General features: G+C 51.6%; 1 protein-coding gene across 4 annotated transcripts; it reads left to right on the forward strand.

Moving 5' to 3' along the window:
* The first annotated feature begins 419 nt into the window (after positions 1-419).
* LOC120374635 (prolactin-releasing peptide-like) lies at positions 420-13,809 on the forward strand. 4 transcript variants are annotated; one of them, XM_039494611.1, is made up of 3 exons: positions 420-446; positions 11,009-11,169; positions 13,257-13,809. In XM_039494611.1, the coding sequence occupies exons 1-3, from the start codon at positions 439-441 to the stop codon at positions 13,418-13,420; spliced, it is 333 nt and encodes a 110-aa protein (XP_039350545.1). In that variant the 5' UTR covers positions 420-438; the 3' UTR covers positions 13,421-13,809. The 4 variants fall into 4 exon arrangements, with proteins under 4 accessions (XP_039350545.1, XP_039350543.1, XP_039350542.1 ...); XM_039494609.1 differs by lacking the exon at positions 420-446 and adding an exon at positions 4,350-4,438; XM_039494608.1 differs by lacking the exon at positions 420-446 and adding an exon at positions 8,512-9,124.
* Positions 13,810-18,914: the final 5,105 nt, after the last annotated feature.

The following is an 18,914-nucleotide window of genomic DNA, read 5'->3' on the forward strand; positions in this document are numbered from 1 at the left end:
GAGCCCGGTACCCTGAGGAGGACTGGCCGAGCCTGCCCTGAGCCCGGTACCCTGAAGAAGACTGGCCGAGCCTGCCCTGAGCCCGGTACCCTGAGGAGAACTGGCCGAGCCTGCCCCGAGCCCGGTATCCAGAGGAGAACTGGCTGAGCCTTCCCCGAGCCCGGTATCGAGAGGAGAACTGGCCGAGCCTTCCCCGAGCCCGGTATCGAGAGGAAAACTGGCCGAGCCTTCCCCGAGCCCGGTACCCTGAGGAGAATTGGCCGAGCCTGCCCCGAGCCCGGTACCCCGAGGAGAACTGGCCGAGCCTGCCCCGAGCCCGTTACCCCAAGGAGCTGCCCGAGCGTCCCCCCGACCCGTGTCCTGAGGAGCAGCCCGACCTAGCCAGCCCTCAGCACGACGAGGAGCCCATGGTATGGGACCCCGCTGCGGACACCCGCGATGAGCAGGTACCCATGGAGGGGGAGATGGGATGTAGCCCGGGGGTAGCTGACCCCAGTCTGGCTACTGCAGATTTCGAGCCGATGTCAGTGTGTTGCGGTCAGGACCCCACCGACACAGCAGCAGACTAACTGGGTCTGGGACACAGTGGAGTGGGTGGGCCTGTGTCCCCCCCATGCCACCGCCTCACGGGTGGCAGTCTCCCCCTCACATTGGAGCTCAGACCCAGAAGTCTGGACTCACCTATTGTTGCTGCTCAGCTCCTGCTTCGAGGACCTGAGCCCTGAACTATTGTTGTTTGCTCAGCTCCTGCTTAAAGATCTGAGCCCCTTGAACTACTGCTTATTGCCCCGCCCTGACTAGGGCTAGGGCTTTACTGACTCTGGGTGCTCAGCCCCTGCCTGAGGGTCTGAGCCTAGAACTGCTGTTTGCTGCCCCGTCCTGACTGAGGGCTTGGGCTTCGTTGACTGTTTATTTCTGCTCAGCCCTGCCTGAGGGTCTGAGCCCTTGGACCTTCGGAGACTGAACTGCTGATTTAGGCCGTGTAGTGACGCGGCCTGGCTCCCGGCCACACCCGAGAGGGCCGAGCCCCCACACCGGACTCTTACACGCCCCCAACCCTACCTGCGAGGCGTCTGTCTGGAGCATTTAAACCCCTCCCCCACCCATGGAGTGTCCTCTTTTTTGACAGTTCCAATATGGTAACCCTACCCTATGGGCCAAGCCTCCACTCCTGACAGTTCAGGCTAACCTCCCTTGGCTGCTTGGCCTGCCTGCCGAGACAGAGGACTCAGGGATTTCCATCAGGCTGCTCGGTTGCAAATGCAGCCACCCAAAGAAGTGAAGAATGGAAGTGAAAGAGCAAAGCTGGACCATCCGCTGAGCTGCTGCAATCAAGTGAGCAGAGCCTGGGAGAGAAGAGGGAAAGCTCGAAGGTGGCTAGTGGCTGTAGGGAGCCAGGAGGAGAAATAAATAGTTAATGAGGAATCCTACAGGCTTTGTCTTGTGTGGTGAAGGGTTTCAAATGGGTCTTGTTACGATCACGTTACACTTGAAAATAGCTGGGGATGGCTGAAGGGCAGGTCTATAAAGGTAAGAGGTCACTCTAGGAGCTTCAAGTCTCAGATTCTGTCCCTACTGCCTGCTTGGATCAGGTGATCTCAACCCAAGACGTCCCTCAGGTGGGAGCAGGGGCGAGCTCTATTTCATGATTATCCGCCAGAATAGGGACAGGATACATGTGGCCAAGGAACTAGAGAGGCCTGGGGGTCAATTGCAGAGTTGCCTGTTAATGCAGCTCTTCTGGGGGAGCACGGTAGGGGACTGTGCACACAGGAGCCCCATTTCAAATGGTGGGGGGGAGGGTAATTTAACCATGATTCCAGGGGCTACTTGCGCACCTGAAAACTCCAGTGTTTTGGCAGGGAAGTTAGCAATGAGCTGGCAGGAGCCCTGTATCTAATTTCTTTATAAAAGAAAGAAAATTAAATCGATATTAGACCCACTGAGCTCTAATACTAATGTGGTCTGAAAATCACTGTAGGGACACTGGTTAAAATGTGACTGTATATTCTTCCTTTATTACTAACTCTGTCGGGAGAGACCCTGCCAGGAGTCCTGGGTTCGATCCCAGCTCTAGGAGGGGACTGGGGTCTAGTGGGTTACAGTGGGGGGCAGATACAGCTCGGTTAGTTATAAGAACATCAGAATGGCCAGTGGTCAGATCAAAGGTCCACATAGTCCAGTATCCTGTCTTCAAACAGTACCAATAAGTCTCTGTTTCCTGGCCTGGGCGTTGAGGCTGCATTAGGGGAGGGAGCTTCCCTCTGGGGTTTAAAGCTGGTACCTGCCTCTTCTGATCCCTCCTCACCAAAAGCTTCTGGCCCCTTCATTGCTGTGTCTCTGCCGCTGAGGATGGAGCAGCCCAAGCAGCAGGGCCGGTGCAAGGATATTTTGCGCCCTAGGCAAAACTTCCACCTTGCAGCCCCCTGCCCCCCACAACAGGAGCAGAGGGGCCCTGAGGGCAGACGTGGGGCTGCAGGGGCAGAACTGAGGGAGGGGCTGGGGCAGAAGTGATGGGAGGGTTGAGGAGGAGAATTGACAGCCGGGCTGGGGACAGGCAGATGTGGGGGTGGCAGGGACACAGAATGAATTAGGAGTTGGGGTTTGGGGGAGAAGCTGGAGGCTCCCCAGGAGCAGGGAGCCTGGGAGAGGGAGACCCAGAAACTGCAGAGTGTGACCTACAAGTCATGAGAGAAGGGAGGCTCTAGTGGGAAGCGGTTAGAGGTGTGGAGGGTCAAGTACAGGGTAGGTTTACCCAAACCGGGGGAAAGAAATGAAAGAATAAAAGAGAAAAAATAAAGTAAAACCAGTGTAAGGGCAGAAGCCTGGAGAAAGTGGCGGGAAACTCAACTGAAGAGTGAAAGCCAAATGGTGCTGTGAGGGGAAATGCTCTGGGGCAGGCGGCAAGAGCGGAAGGGATCTCAAGCTGCAGTGGGGATTCAGGATCCAGATGCCCAGCAACTTTAATAGCTCTTAGGCATGGATGTCAGTCACGTCCATACTGACTGTTACCGGACCAGAATAGCCATGGTTGTTATGAAAGGAAAGGAATTGCTCCTTGGAAATTGATACTCTCACCACTGGAGCCTATTTAGTTGCACTTAGTATTGGGCAAATAACTGACTTTTTGCTTCACTGGCAGTTTTGCGCACACACAAAAAAATCAGCAAACCAAACAGAAAAATCATTATTGCAGGCGGCAGGACTGGCCTCGCTGGCAGGAGCAATTTTAACTATTTGGACCCACTTTGATGCTAAGTAGGACCTGCTGTTTAGGTTTCTAACATGTCGCCATTTCTTATTAATTGCCCAAACATCTTCTCATTGTCTCTCTTGCTGAAGACAGATTTCCAAAGGCAGTCAATATCCCAGCCATGTCATTTTGTCCTGCCGCTACATACACAAACAGGCCTCCTTCTCCAGCATGTTTTCCACTTGTTGGATAGAGACATTCACTTACTCAGCCAGTAGGTCTAACAGATCCTGATAATGGCAAAACACGCAGTGATTTCGTCACACTTGCCTCCAGTGCCGGACAATGCAGCTTCAGCTTCCATTGGTTTCGCAAATGTATTGATCCCTTTTTGTTAAGCTTTTCTTAGACATTTCTCATTACCAGGTAGGGTGACCTGACAGCAAGTGTGAAAAATTGGGACGGGGGTAAGGGTAATAGGCGCCTATATAAGACAAAGCCCAAAATATCGGGACTGTCCCTATAATATCAGGACATCTGGTCACCCTATTTCCATGTTAACTCCCCTCCCAGGTTTGGGGTTAGTTCAAATCAGTTGCTTCTAGCTTTGTAGCTACTTTATCTTTTATTGGCCTCACAAAGGTGGTTACTCTGTAGCACTAAGCATCACTACTCTGCCATTCCTTAGACACGCAGCATTCTGCTAAAGATTAAGCTGTTCAATGCTATCAGAACAGTTTCTTAAAAGTCCCAGCATGCTCTGTCTCAGGGCTGAATGAGCTTCCTCCCCTGGACCAGCTGTTCTTACGGCATGTTACTCTCTTGGCTTTTGTCAGCCCAGGCTGATTTGCGGAGGAGGAAGGGGGGATACGCTGTTCACGGTGATGGGGTGTACGGGCCCCTCACTGATCCAGTATTGGACTAGGGGTGCCCTGCCCCTCAACAGGTGCAGGGCCTGCTCCCAGCGGAGGAAGAATTTAAAAGGACACCGGTAGCCGAGGGGAAGGGGGAATGAGCTGCATGTGGCACCAGGCTACAAGGCTGGTGCTGAGAGCTTTGCCAGGAGCGGCAACAGCTTTGTGAGGGTTTCTCCAGCAGCAGGGACGTGGACTCCTCCCCACCCCCACCCCTTTGGGAGATGAAAGCAGGAGAGAGATGGACTGACTGAACTGGACACAGAGACAGAGGGAAATCTGCTAAGCCAGCGACCGTGCCCCAGACTGAGGAGCTCCAGATGGGTAGGAGGTGACAAAATTTGGGGCCGGTCAGTACCTGAACTGGACACTTTGAGAGCCCCTCAGGGAGCTGAGCTGAGCCCCAATGAAGTGGACGGGCCTGGGCCTAGGTTTGGGATGGAGGAACTGTACAGGCTTGTCGGCAGTAAAGAAATTGACACTGATACAAACTCCTAACATAGAAGCACCAAGTGGGATTTACACCACCTTAGCTTAATTCAGCAACCACATGCAGATACGTACCAGTGCGCGCCTTGTGGAATGCGTCTGCACAACATACATTCCCTGATGAGGTCCAGCTCCTTACGTGGGAAATAATGGCCCAAGTGGGGGAAAGATTAGCGTATTTCCAAGCTATCTGATTTGTCCAAATGAAGAAAATATTAGAATCCCAAGATAAAATAGGCGCCCTCATGAGTCATGAAAATCCCTTTCTTGATTTGATACAAATTAACATAATGGGTTATGGGGAGGGGAGCTGACGTGACAATGCCCTGGCTTTGTCCAGGGCTGGCTTTGTCTGTGACATCAGCACTAAGGCAAGGCATAAAACAGGCAAACAGGGGCTCTTTGGCTCACAGAGTCCAATCATCGGAGGAAGGAAGCAGCATCGCACTCCAGAACTCCTGCTTGACACACAGTAAGTACTTTAGCATGTCTGTGTGCCAGCCACACACTCACAGCCAGAGGTAAACTGGAAGGGGTTGGAACTGCACCTTATTTGAATCCACTGGTTTTTCCCTCCACTCTTTGTTTGCTTGTGTGATGCGTTATCTTGGGGCTGCAGCTAGGTGTTTTCATGCAGTGACCCTTGAGTGCTGTGGCAATGTGCTTGTTCGCATGTTTGAAGTTTTTGGTGTGAGTTTTTCTGCACATGAATGTCTGTGTCCTATCCATCCATGTGAGCAGTGTTACACGTTCAGCAAACAGTATTTCCCATAAAGTGCTCTTTGCTGAAAGTACATGAAGCCTGCACGGAAAGGCAAGTGTCCATACACAGTGCGAGCCTTTGAGCTTATATCCAAATGGGTTCTAATTCTGTTTTCCCGTGACTGAACTATAACCACTATTACAATGTTGTTTGCATGGGAAAAAAGGTATTTTCTGTCGATTCAGTTCAGAGCCTTAGAATTTTCAAAAGGCCTGCAAAGGAAAACTGACTTTGTCTGAGTCTGCAGCCGATGCTAAGAACTTCTGAAACAATACCTCTCATCCCTTGTAGGTTTTACATGCTCGGTTAGCTCCTGAATTCCAGGTGGTGGAAGAAAACAACACTGGACATGTTAGGCATCTAGCCTGTGCATTTATACTCAGATATTAACCTCATTGTTTAAGACCCATGAAACCTCTAGTAAAACCCAACTGGAAAAAAAAGTGGGGAAGCCAGAAAAGATTAAAATGATGTGTTCAGTTTGGATCATATTATCACCCGCAAGGGTGTTGATTGTGCATGAAGTTATGCACCCGCATGGCTGGGTGCACTCGGTTTTAAAAACTGTCTTAGGTCACACCTGCTTCCTTCGCTGACCCAGTTTTTGCTTGAAGTTCCCACTGCAGATTGAGCCAGCTCTGGAAAAGCAAGGTGGAGTCTCTTCTGTCTGTTGCATCAGCGGCAGAATTGCCAAATTCTGGACGTCCTGATGGCAGAATCTTTATTGCTCATGTAAAAAGCCCTTTGATTTTCAGAGCCTGGCTTGGACGTTCAGGTCTCACACTTTGCAGGGGGAAACGGCCTTTTGATTGAACTGAGCACTCTGCTCAAGCTAGAACAGCCACAGGTGGCATCACTGTCATTGGGAGGTCAACTATATGACACTTGAGCCTCCCAGGAGCCGTAGGAACTAGAAATGGGCTGGGTGGGAATGCTGTTCTTCCACTGATACTCAGAGTTACCACCTAAACATCTGCACGTTAACTGGTGTCCCCGGGCCATGTCCTGCAGCAGTGGGGTGTGGACTGCCCAAAAGTCTGTCTTTGTCCAAATGGGGCAATGGACAAATGCAGCAGAACATGCAGCCAGATTCCACTCTCATTCCTAGTGCATCGGCTCCAGTGGCCGTCTTTTAAATGTCCATACTCCATTTAAATGGTGAGGGCGATGCAGTGAGAGCGTGCCAGTTGCACGGGGAAGCACTGGTGAGGAGTTTTGACTCCCATGCCCGGTATGTTTGGATGCATGGTTGCCATCACTTTAAATGAAAACGTAAGAAGCACAGTGTAAATTGTGCCATAAGGGGTGTGAAGAAGCCTCAGTGCTCAGAGTCCGTCTCTCCCAAGGTGCCAGAATGCATCTGTTATCGGTAGCACAGAATTTCACATTTTAAAATGGAGTGCACACAGCGGGTGCATAACTTCATGTACAGTTATCGCCGCATGCAGGAGAGAAACCGTGAGTGCTAAAAAGGAGGCGATCAATGGTGATATAGCCCAGGGGAAAAGAACAGGTGTGGATGGACAGAAGGTTCTATAACGATTAGCACATTTCCTTCCATTGGATATTTGCTGCTATAAGGTTCAAACTCAGTAGCCTGCAGGCAGCGCTATAACTGCAATCAGCTGGCCTTTCTGGTAAGAGATTGCCAAACAGAGTCACTTTGTTTCTACCTGGAGTCCCAGGGTGATTCCCGGCACGGGGAAGGGCTATGTGACTTTGTCAGAGTAAATCAAGCTGACAAATTGAAGCCACACACCAGCTCGGTGGTGGGAGGCATCGAATGCATAAATCCAGCCTAGGGCCGCCATCCACTGTGGCTCGGCCAGTTACAGGTAGAGTTACAGGTGTGAGAGTCAGGGCTTGTGCGGCTCTGTCACGGGACTCCTCCTGCTCTCCCAAAGGGGTGCTCCTGCAGCTCATAGGAATTAATGGTTTGCGATTCAGAGAAATAAGGAGGTGGCAACTAAGGGCTAGTCTAAACTAGAAAATTTACGTTGCTCAAGGGTATGAAAAATGCACACCCTTCCGCGGGTAGTTAAGCTGACCTAAGTTCCCGTGTAGCCAGTGCTAGGTTGCTGGAACCATCAACCTAGCTACCACCTCTCAGGGAGGTGGATTAACTACACCGAAGACAGAATCTCTACTGTCAGCATCGGGAGCATCTACACCAAAGCGCTACAGCGGCGCAACAACTGTGCTGCTGTAGCATTTCAAGTGCAGACAAGTCCTAAAGCACCTGACTTCCAGCCCTTCACTAAGACACCTGAAACCCTTCTTAGGATGCCCGCTAAGGGCCTGCTGCCATCCATGGAAAGACTCCCAGTGGGCTTTGGGCTGGGCCCGAGAGCTCCAGTGTCTGCAGTGTCAGACGTAGGGGTGCAGGAGGAGTCAGTCTGACAGTTGCCTTCGGTGTCACTGGGAACTGCGTGGCTCCTTCCCCAGGCACAGCTTTCAGTAGGTAGCCGTCCCCACCGAACACCTTCATGGCATCATCCAATTACATGGATTTCCTAGCATGATTCAGACCAATAGTTTGCGGGTGTACAGCCCCCCCCACCCCCCCAGGATATCAGCCAGCTTAACAAAAGTTCAATAGGCCTCAGAACCTGCTGTCGGGAAGTATTGTGATGCCTGTTTGACAGACAGGAAAGTGAGGACTAAAGAGAGTAAGGGCCTGGCAAGGGTCAGCGATAGAACCAGAACCAGAAATCTACCAGTTCTGGGCCCCAGCCCAATGGTCTCACCACTAGCCCATCCAGCTTGAGGTTCTGCTGGCCTTAGTCATGCACGTGGGCTCATTGGGCCAGAGCTTGGATCCCCTACAGCTTCCCCTATATTTTTCTAACCATTGCTTCATTAAATGACAGTCGGCCTTCCGTTCCCCCCCCACACACACACACACTCCCCAGCACAAGTTTCCTTTTTATTCACATCAATAAGAAATGGCTTCCAAAACGCCCTCTCTGATGTGCTAGGGAAAGAATTAACAAGGTAGTAGGACTTGCCACTGAGACTGGAGGTTACAATGAACACTTACACTTGTGTTGACGCCTCACGCAGCCAGATGACTTGGTCATTTATTTCCTAGGCTGAAGACCTCTGTCTATTTCTGAACCACTTCAGTGTTTTAAGCAGGTCAGTAACTTGGATAGAAAATAACAATGAACAGAAGTCATAGACCAAGAAGCTTTTCAAAGCAATTCCTTTCTTACAATGTCTTATGGCAAACACACGGTAAATGACAGACCAGGCCCCGATGAACTCGGTCTGAGATCCTGACCCTGGCCACGCAATGCAGGGTTCTGGTCACACACAGCCGCTTGCAGGGTAACAGCCCAACTTACGACAAGACACACCAGAGAAAGTCAAAAGCAATCGAGCAGGCGTAGTAAACAATGTGAGGGAATGAGGTGATGGAACAGCAGATAAGGTGACCGAAGGATGCATAGCCGATGAATGTGCACTGTAGATGGGTCTGAGTCTTACAAGATCAAATACATTTTGAGATGCAAACAAATGCACAAAATACTCTGTGCGATCCCCACAGTCCATTAATGAGCCATTAGCAGTTGTCACCACCAGTGGCTTCGTGACACACAAGTAGGCCTTGAGGAGAAGGAGGCCTGGGGTGGCAGTTCTGAGGGCTAGTTGGGACAGGAACTCTCTGCACCGGGGAAGCATGGGAGAAGTGGACAGACAGGCCGACAAGGTCGGCATCGTCGGCAGAGTGGAAGCAGTAGGCTCAGACAAAAAGAAGCGCAGGTAAGGGCGAGCCATGAAAGATATTAACAGTGAGAACAAGATGTTTAATCGACTGCAGGGAAGCAGGGTGGCGTGGTCATAGCTACAAGGTCAGAAGACAATCCCAGCCGTCAGACAGGAGGGAGGGGCTTGACCTGGCTGTCGGGGAGGCCTGGAAAGGAGGTTGCAGGATCGAGGCCAGAGATGACGAGGGCTCAGAGAGTTTTTATGGTCCTTGGTGCCTTCAAAATATGTAGCTTTTGGTGCAGGGCTCAATCATCTCCAGGGCAGAGTACTCTCAAAACTCTGGGCCCAGGGCATTCACTCACACCAACACCCCTGATGGAGGAGCAAAGGTCACGGATCTCCCCAGTGGCTGCACTGCCAGGACTTCCAAAGCCAGCAGCTACTCGGCGGCTTTACGGATGGATGGGCAGCAGAAACGTATTAGCCCTGGCTGTGTTACATCTCTGCCATGAGCAATGCAAATGGGTGGGACAATGCTGGCCTGCCCACTGCCCCATTTGCCCCACTGCCTGCCTCTACCCCAGCCAGCTCCTTGGACCCATGTCACAGATGCAGTTACCAGCTCAAGGCATCGGTGCCCGTGTCACTCTGGTGGTACGGCTTGCAGCCCTTTCACTGCCCTTTGCTGCCCTAGAGTGTTGCTGCCGCGCAAGCGCCCCCTTGTGGCCAGGGATGCCTCTGCAGTGTCTTGCCTCTAGCAGCCCCTTATGGGCCCCTTAAGCACCCCAGAGAGTCTTGTACCCAAAGCCACCGGGTCTCAGCCCTGTGGCTCCTTTGCTGCCCTCCTGCTCCTTCCTCCCTCTCAGCCAGCCACACACCTGCCTCTTATGTTAAATCACCTGCATCCACTCAGGTGAGGCTCCTCTTGTACTCCGGCCTGGCTTAGCCCAGACTCCAGAACCCAGGCAAGCCGCCCTGTTACATGCCCACAGAGGAGACGCTCAGGTGTGCACCTGTGTGTGGTTTCACAGGTAAGTTTAGGTCTCAGGTTTAGTTGCAGCTCCAAAAAGGCAGCTACTCACTCACTGCTGAGAGTGATGCCAAATCTCGAGATGTTTTATCCAGTTTTCAGAATCCAGAGATTGCACGAGAGTCTTGGCTTTCATCAAAAATGGTTTTTCGCTCTACTGGCTGAGGAGAAAAGCTTGAAAATATAACCCACGTGCACTGTAGCAGCTCAGAAACCAGACTGGCAAATAAAAACAAACGTGTATATATATATATATATCATCATCTCATGATTGGGGGGACCTGACTCATGACTTTAGAATGGCTAAGGTGTGGTTGACAATGCTGATCATGCATCCGTTCCCACTGGTGCTGGGCAAAACACTTTCAGGGGAACCTTTTTTCCATTGGAAAATGCAGTTTTGTCAAAGTCTAGCTGTTTTGCGGGAATGTGTCAATTCTGACAACATTTTGGATGCATAAAGAACCAAAATGAACCGTTTTGACTTTCTGGTTTCGTTTCGATAATGTTGAAGTGGTTCATTTTGATAGAGTCAAAACACAGCGTTTTGAATCTCCTCATTTTGATTTGTTTCGTTATGACTTTTATATTAAACCATTAATTTTAATGTAATTAAGATTGATAGTTTAATAGTGTGTATTGTTTTGACATTAACTAAACAAAACATTTTAATGGTTCCAAATTTAAATTTTTGGGATTTATTTTGTGGGAAATTTCAGCTTTTCAGTCCAATTTGGAACAAAAACCCGTTTCAGAACGTTGGCACTTCCATGTTTGCTCCAGTTTCCCGGGAACAGCTGTAATTCCTGTTATTCAGTGGGTGTCTCTCCGGAGAGTGGATTGATTTGCTCACCCCACCCCCACCCAAGATGACGTCTCATTAACTCTCCTGGTCTCTGTTTCTGCAGGCTGGACTCACACCTTGCTAAATTCCGGCACCAGCCACAAGCCTTGGGGGAGCTGAAGGGAATGAAACTGCTGGCTGCCTGCTTCATGTACCTGCTGCTCATCTGTCTGGCCCTGCCCAAAGCCGAATGCCGACTCCACGAGCGATCCATGGAAATCAGGAGTAAGTCCCTGTAACTGCAGCAGCCAGGCCAGCTCCTCAGCTGGTGCAGACTGGCGCAGAGCCACCCCAAATGGCTCTGCTGCCCCCCACCCCCGTTATCTCTGCCCTCCCCAGATAATTGGACCCAGCACAGAAGAGCCTAGGAGGTCGGTGACAGTATCAGTGGGTGGCATGGCAGGGTCAGTGTTTAATAGAGAGGCTTCTCCTGTCTCTCTCCCATGGTAGCCTATGTTCAGAGCCTGGTTTAGTCACAGGGTGGAGAGTCTCCAGAGCGCCCAGGCGTTGAACAGGGTGTAGTGCAGAGGTGCAGGAGCAGCGCTGTGCGCGTATGAAGCCTGCCCGCACTCAGAGCAGCTCAAGATGCTCTGCCTCCTCCCTGTACCTCCCCGTGCACACTGACCGCAGCCGGGCGTGGGCCTGGCATGGCAGGAGCAGGGTCTCCTTGCACACACGCACACACCTGTGTAAGGACTTGTCCCAACCTGACCCCAAACACGTGGGGTTGTTCAAATGCAGCAAAAGTTTTTGAAAAGGCCTCTGGGCTAAGGCTGTCATTGCTAGCCACTGTGTGCTCGGGCCTGTGTAGCAGCGCCCTCTGCCGGTGAACGTGCAACATTGCGGGTCACTGCAAGGCTAGAGGCTGCAGCGTGACATGGCTGAGCTTTCTGTCCTTTCATTATCTAGGCTTTGTTCTTGTCCCTCCAGAATCCCCCTCTTGCTCCGCATAGCTTCCCCCTCCTGCCTCTGCATTTTCCCTCTCATCTTCTGCAACCCAATCCATCCTCCCCCTCACCCAGCCACTCCGCTCTGGCTCAGTCCAGGAGCTGGACTTCAAAACGGTCCTTTAGAGAGACTTCAGACACTTAAAACAATTCCTTACTTCTCTTAACCCCCTTCCTCCCGCCCACCCCGAAGGCCGTTCTCCCCAGCAAGGCCTACAAAGGGCCGACAGACGGAGTTTCCTGGCCCAGCCGCGTTGCAGATTCCATGAGCCAGGAAAAGTCTAGAGGAACTTTCCAGACAGCAGAACTCAAAAACTTGCAGTTTTTAATCAGCCTGTCCAGCAAATCTCTTCCTACAACGTGTGTCACGGCAGCACCCGGTGGCACCCGACGCGATCAGGCCGCTCTGTGCTAAGCGCCAGGCACACCCCTGGCAGTAACAGCCCTTCCTGAATGAGTTTGCAATATAAACACACCAGACACTGGGGCGGTGACTTTCTCGAGGTCACAGGCAGGGTTAGAACCCAGCTCTCCTGACTCCCCAGCCCACCTGAATTAGCTTGGGCAATGGAGTTGCCTGGTGCTCTGGTGGTGGGGCAGCCTATACACACACCGGGCTGTCGGCAGTCTCAGGATGACAGGGCCCCACGTGCTCATAGCACAACGCCCATGTTCTAACTGCCGCGAGGGGCCACAGGTCGCATGTGAGCAAGTGAGTCACTGCAGAGCCAGAGAACTAAGCACATGGGCCAGATCCTCAGCAGCTGTGAATCAGCGGAGCCCCACTGATTTCAAAGGATCTGCTCCAAGCCGAGAATGTGGCCCTTGGTTCCCGTCACCCCAGCAGGGCCCTGTTTGCGCTGCGTGGCTCAGGGTGCCTGCTGTTGGTTTTTAGCGGTGGTTGTGAAAGGGGCTGGACGGCAGTCCCCGGAGAATCGAGTCCTGTGCTTCTCCATAGGCCTGGCACAACGGGAACCAGACAGGGGAAGAGGGTTGCACCCCATTCCCAGTGCCCTGAGTCACCCAGTCCCTCCTCTGTATGGCTACCCCCTTCCCTCCTTCATTACTATGCAAAAGACATTGTCATTTTAAAATAAGCGAAGGCCACACCACCTGCTCACCACTGGCAATGACAAGGCAGATGCAACCACTGGCAAGTGTATGTTACAGGTCGGGGCCTGAGCCACAGAGGATATGAGCAATCACAGCCTAGAGCTTGGGAGCTTTAACTCCAGCTGGACCAGTCCATGGTTTTAGCTCGGGAAGTCCCTCCTTCTCCATCCCAAGCAGGTGGCTGTGACACATGCTCAGGAGAATTAGTCCTCAGCCTCATGTTCTAAAGACTTCCTGGCCTTTGCCTTCTAGACCCTGATATCGACCCTTCCTGGTACACGGGGCGTGGGATCAGACCCGTGGGACGGTTTGGCCGGAGGAGAGCTGTCGTGGAGAGCTCCCGGAAGTCGGGCTATGGACACAGGCAAGCTTGCTTCCCTCTAGAAGAAAGTAGTGAATCCCTTCAAGATGAATGAAATGGCCAAGACAAAGAATGAATTTGAATGATGATAAGAAAAGACCCTTCTCCTCTCTCCCTTCCACATCCCAGCCTCTCTTCTAGGCACATGAAAATGTTTGGTCTCATTTCAATGTACAGTATCTTTGTGGCTATAAATGATAGAAACCAAAGAGCAGTTGATAACTCCAGTATTTTTGCAGACAATTTCCCTCTTGTCTGTTTTTTCTTTTTCTCTCCCCTGTTCCCCATTTGTCCCCATCTCTGGCTTTTGCTCTCAAATCTAATGTGATTTGTGCCAGAAAATTGCTGGGGGAAAGAAATACAAATTCCCATGTTAATTATCTTCCTAGAACATGGGCTCTTTTATACAAACCAAAAAAATAATTAAAAAAATTGAGAAACCGAGCCCGGCACGTGTCTGCTGTGACTTGAAACGTATCAGACTTGTCTCAACTCTCCTGGGCACTAGGATCTTTAGAACCGAGTGGCGTCACTTTCCCCTGAGATTGCGTCTCTCTTCCTGAACAATTTCTCTTCCACACAATAAAATCTTTTGACGTGATCACCGGGCAGAGGAGCCAGCGTTTTAGTCTGGATTCTGAATCCATCTGAAAGCAGGTGGAATATAACTGGCCCTACTCCCCTGACCAATGTGTCATGCCAGCAGGAGTAATACGCTGGCGAATCAAGATGACCATTTCAGCAGGCCCCACACAGCTGGCTCTGCACAGTCCAGATGGCAGCCATCTTGCCATTGTGCATCTGTGCAGTTCCACCCACCTCCTAGGACAACAAACACTTATTGCTCTGCTGAGGCCTGAGCTGGCGTCTCTAATTCCCAGCTCTGTTAGTCACTCACTGCGGGCCACCCCTGCCACTCTGCATGAGATTTGCCTATTAGTCAGGTCAGACCAGATGATCTAATGGTCCCTTCTGGCTTAAAAGTCTAGAAGATGCTGACTTAGGGTGACCAGACAGCAAGTGTGAACAATCGGGATGGGGGTGGGGGGTAATAGGAGCCTATATAAGAAAAAGCCCCAAATATCGGGACTGTCCCTATCAAATCGGGACATCTGGTCACCCTCTGCTGAATCCACGTAGGCCTGACTTCCCCCTTCCACCAAACTGCCACGTACAATGTCCCTGCTCTCCTTTTAAACACTGCATGCCTGCTGCCCCGCACTGAGCTGGCTGGGCTGAGCTCCCCGCTGCTACCCTGCCGTCTGCGGCCCACCGGCAGCCAGCCCGGAGTGCCAGGCTGCACTACGGTACTTGAGAAACACTGCGGAGTAGGCCAGATCCGCTGCGGGTGAAACTCGGCCTAGCGCCATTGGCTTCAGTGGGGCTGCAAGCGCCTCTGGAAAAGGGGGATACGAGTCTCGCACCACGTTTGGCAGTGGGAGCAATACGCAGCCGCTAGCACAGAATCAGAAATGAGGGTTGCCAGGTGTGCGGTTTCTGACCGGAAAGTCCGGTTGAAAAGGGAACCTGGCGTGTTCGGTCAGACGTAGTGACCGGACACTAACAGCCTGGTTAATGCAGGCGGGGGGGTAGTGGCAGCCTGTTACCCAGCCCTGAAGTGGCGGCTCCCGCGGCAGCAGGCACCAGCTTGGGCGGCAGGCAGCCCCTTTGCAGAGCCTGGCTTGCAGGGCTGTGGCAGGAGACAGCGTGCGGGACCCCTGGCGAGTGGGGGAAGGGGCTCTCAGCAGGCACAGAACGTTCTCCGGGCGGGAAGGAACACGAGCTGCCCCCCCAGCCGGCTGGCGCTTCCCCTGGCTGCGCTCTCAGGCGGCTCCGGGGCAGAGAGGGCTGGAGCGGGCGAGGAAGGGGGCTGCTGGGCAGGCAGCACAGAAGGAGGCAGGAGGCTGCTTTGTCCTCTGGGGGAGCAACTTGGGTGCTGAGAGCTGCCCACTGGCCTCTGCTTCTACTGACCATGGAGAGCCCCACCGTGCAGCCTGCGGGGAAACAGAAGCCCAGGGAGAAAGCCCAGCCCTGAGCTCCTGCATCATGAACAGCCGCTGCCAGGGAAAGCAGCAACTACTACATAATTAGGGGCCGGATTCTCCTTTCTCCCCCCAGGGTAACTCAGGAGTCACTCCACTGAAGCGGGTGGGGGAAATTCTCCACCTCCAAAAGTGACACAAGCCTTGCACACAGTGAGGCTGCTGGGCAGGAAGCAAATGGAACGACAGCCCAGGGTCTGAGAAGGCTTCTGGAGTGTGTCAGCGCTGGGGTGAATGTGTCCCACGCTCAATCAGAGAGGAAAAGGGTTAATGTTCTGCAAAGGGAGCCAGGCCCCAGAGGCCCCGCTCAGCCTGCCAATTAGAGGCAGCCAGCTTCCAGCTGGGCTTAGCAGGGCAGGTATTTAAGCAGGAAGAGGCAGCAGCCTAGGAGTTCCTAAGAGGAAAGCCCCTTAGACAAACCCCTGGATTCTCTGTGTGACCCAGAGCCCAGCCAGTGATCTGCTCCTGCTGGAGGTGGCTTGTCTCCTGAAGACCCTTTCAGATAAGCCTCTCCCTTCCCTTTTGGTTTTGAGCTGCCTGGGATGTGGGTGATGGATTGTGCCTGACAGGTCTATGCTGGAGGCAGGGCTGATTCACTTCCCAGAGCCAGATCAGTGCATAGAAAAACTAGAGACCCAGGCCTAAGGCTTCAGTGCCTGGGATCCCACTTCTGACCCTCCTGGCTGCAGGGCAGTGGGTGGAAAATGTGACCTGAGACTAACCAACATGGCGATGTCTGCCTGGGGTCTGGCCCTCCCTTGAAAGGCTTTGCCCCCATGGATTATTCCAGACTCTCCCCGCCGCCGCAGGGGAAACAAGCTGTCCCAGTAGAAGTGCAGTTCTGCTGTGTATCGGCACTCCAGGCTTGGTGCAGGCACAGGTGTGTTACACAGGGGTCACCCCCCCGATCCAGCCATGATGGCAGAAGGCTGTAGTGTAGACCTGGCTTGAGCCAGCAGATGGCCAGAAACAACCACCCTGAGAGGTGTGAACTGCCCCATGCCTCTAAATGTGTCTTTACAACAAAACCCACTGCAAGGGGGGCTAATGTGCCACCCAAGCAGGAGGGGAAGAGAGAAGCATGCTTAGTCCACCATCGAAACAGATCCACCCTGGCTCCTTGAGAAAATACACCAGGGGGATGGGGGCGCCTGACATGCCTGTGTGACACATCCAGGACCAAGCCTGCACACTGCTAGGAGCTGTCCTGGCCTCAACACAGGTGATGGGAGGTTCCTCTTTCTCCATGTGGTGCTAAGTGCACTTGTCTGTAATACTTGAGTTGATGTCTGATGCTAATAGCAAGGTGGCCCCCCCTTGCTGTATCTCAACACAGGCCAGTGACGGCCTCTGAATTCCCTATACCCTGACATAGGAAGCAAGCTGGGAAGTTTTCCGTACTGTCTGTCTAGAGGAGAAGCTCGTATACAATTGACACCTTTGCAAAGCAATGAAGCTCAAAACCAGCTGCAAGATGCAGCACCTCAGTGAAGGAGTGTGGCCGTTTGTCAGTAACTAATTGCGGTGAACCCACCACAGTGCAAGCAAAGTTGCTAGGTTCAGCCCCAGCTGAGTCAATGTGGCATACTTCAGCCATGGAACTCTGTAACGGTTCCCCGGGCTGAGTCTGTCTGGGGTGGGATGATGTGTATAAGCAACAGCAGGAGTTTAGCGGTGAGATCATGTGACGTGCTGTAAGCACATGTGTACAGGAGGATGACTTCACCCTCCTGAAATAGCAGAGACTGGCTGGTGGCTGTTACAGCTGCAGTGAAATGAGCCCCTGCACTTCCCAAATGTGGGGTCATTGAACCAATTCACTGAGTCTTGAGCACTGGTTATAGCAAATGCCCTGTAGACCCTCAGCTGTGACCCCTTCCAGGGGTGTTTTCTCGCTGCATGTGCAGTGCTCCTATTGACAGTACATCTCACCCTGGCTTTATCTTGCAACGTTGGCTGCAGTGTAAATACTGTAGCTCAGATGGTAAAATGGCTTCAGTTAAAGTCCGTTTTCACAAGCTCATGATCCTGTGCCTTTTCAGATCAAGCTTTCCATGCTTGGTCTCCACTGGAACTTAGGTAAAAAATTCAGTAAACCTGAGCAAAGTCCCTTCAGCTCTTTTGTGCTCCTCAGACATAAGTGAATCAACTCCCTCCCGCCACACACCATTAAAACTACTGCCTCTCTTCAGAGGGACAATTCCCAAGTATCAGAGGGGGAGCCGTGTTAGTCTGGATCTGTAAAAGCGGCAAAGAGTCCTGTGGCACCTTATAGACTAAGAGACGTATTGGAGCATGAGCTTTGTGGGTGAATACATCATACATTCGGCGAAGTGGGTATTCACCCATGAGAGCTCATGCTCCAATACGTCTGTTAGTCTATAAGGAGCCACAGGACTCTTTGCTGAATTCACAAGTAGATGATCTTTGAATCTTGACATGCCCTTAGCATTGAGGCATCGGTGATCAGTTCACAACTAAGTGTGCTGAAATTAACAAGGTTAGATATGTTAGTAAACTGGTTACCTGACAAGTGCAAGACAAAATTTGATTTTTTTGCGTAGTCTGCAACAGAAAAAGTTTGCTGGGCTTGGGTAGCATCCTGGCAAACCCTTTTTGTGTAGATGCAGCACCACTGTGCCAGCTGGAGTTTCTAGTGTGGACGTGGCCTAAGTGAGAAGGTCTGATTCTCTTATTTACACCAATGTAAGTTAACGCCGTTCGCTTTAGTGTTGCAAGTGTGTAAGTTTGAGGAGAATCAGGCCCTGGTTTATTTCTATAAATCTATACTATTGAAGTATTGCCAATCCCAGGTACTCAAATGAGAAATCAGCCCCCATTTCCTCCCAGAAATTCATGAGACTTTTAAATAATGTTCAGAGTCTCCTTATTTACAATCTGGTTTCTGGACCTTCAGGATGTGCTTGTTTCATGTTCTCAGTTTTTTCCACAACCAGGAGGGCCAGAAAATGTTAGTTTTGGATTTGTTGTTTGTTTAAAGATTCCCAAGTGATCATTTGACTCCAGCAGCTGAAGCTTTAAGAAACGCCCCAAAAATCACAAGACTCATGACAAAATCATGAATTCTTAAGGCAATATTAAATTTGAGCTGCATGTTCTGGCTATTCCATGTCTTGCATTTAAGATTTGGTGACCTTAATGTTAACAGCCTCTGTAAAAGTTTTATAGAATTTGCAAAGGTGAAGGAGGGGGGGGAGAGAGATAGACTACTCCTTTTTGCTGTTTTTATTTGTGAAGCTACTTTGCACTGTATTCTTGTATAATGATAACACTGAGCAAACACCAGCGAGAGGAGACTTGCAGCGCTTTTCAGGTTCCTTGCATTCGGCAATATCTCCTCTCGTACCGTTCTTCAATCGAACACTGACAATAATGAAAAATAAAAGCAATAATCACGGTCTGACAAACCAGCTGCCCCCTAGAACCATGCTGCCTGCACACAATACATAGGGCCAGCCTCCCTTCCCCCCTTCCCCCCTCCCCCCA

This window comes from Mauremys reevesii, linkage group 11 (genome assembly GCF_016161935.1).
Source record: "Mauremys reevesii isolate NIE-2019 linkage group 11, ASM1616193v1, whole genome shotgun sequence".
Classification (NCBI taxonomy): domain Eukaryota; kingdom Metazoa; phylum Chordata; order Testudines; family Geoemydidae; genus Mauremys; species Mauremys reevesii.

Bases quoted from the DNA above. Each gene is read 5' to 3' on its own strand.
- LOC120374635 (XM_039494608.1), top strand. From the start codon at position 9,042: ATGGGAGAAGTGGACAGACAGGCCGACAAGGTCGGCATCGTCGGCAGA. The intron at 9,125-11,008 runs GTAAGGGCGAGC...CTGTTTCTGCAG, and splicing joins TCAGACAAAAAGAAGCGCAG to GCTGGACTCACACCTTGCTA. The intron at 11,170-13,256 runs GTAAGTCCCTGT...TTTGCCTTCTAG, and splicing joins GCGATCCATGGAAATCAGGA to ACCCTGATATCGACCCTTCC.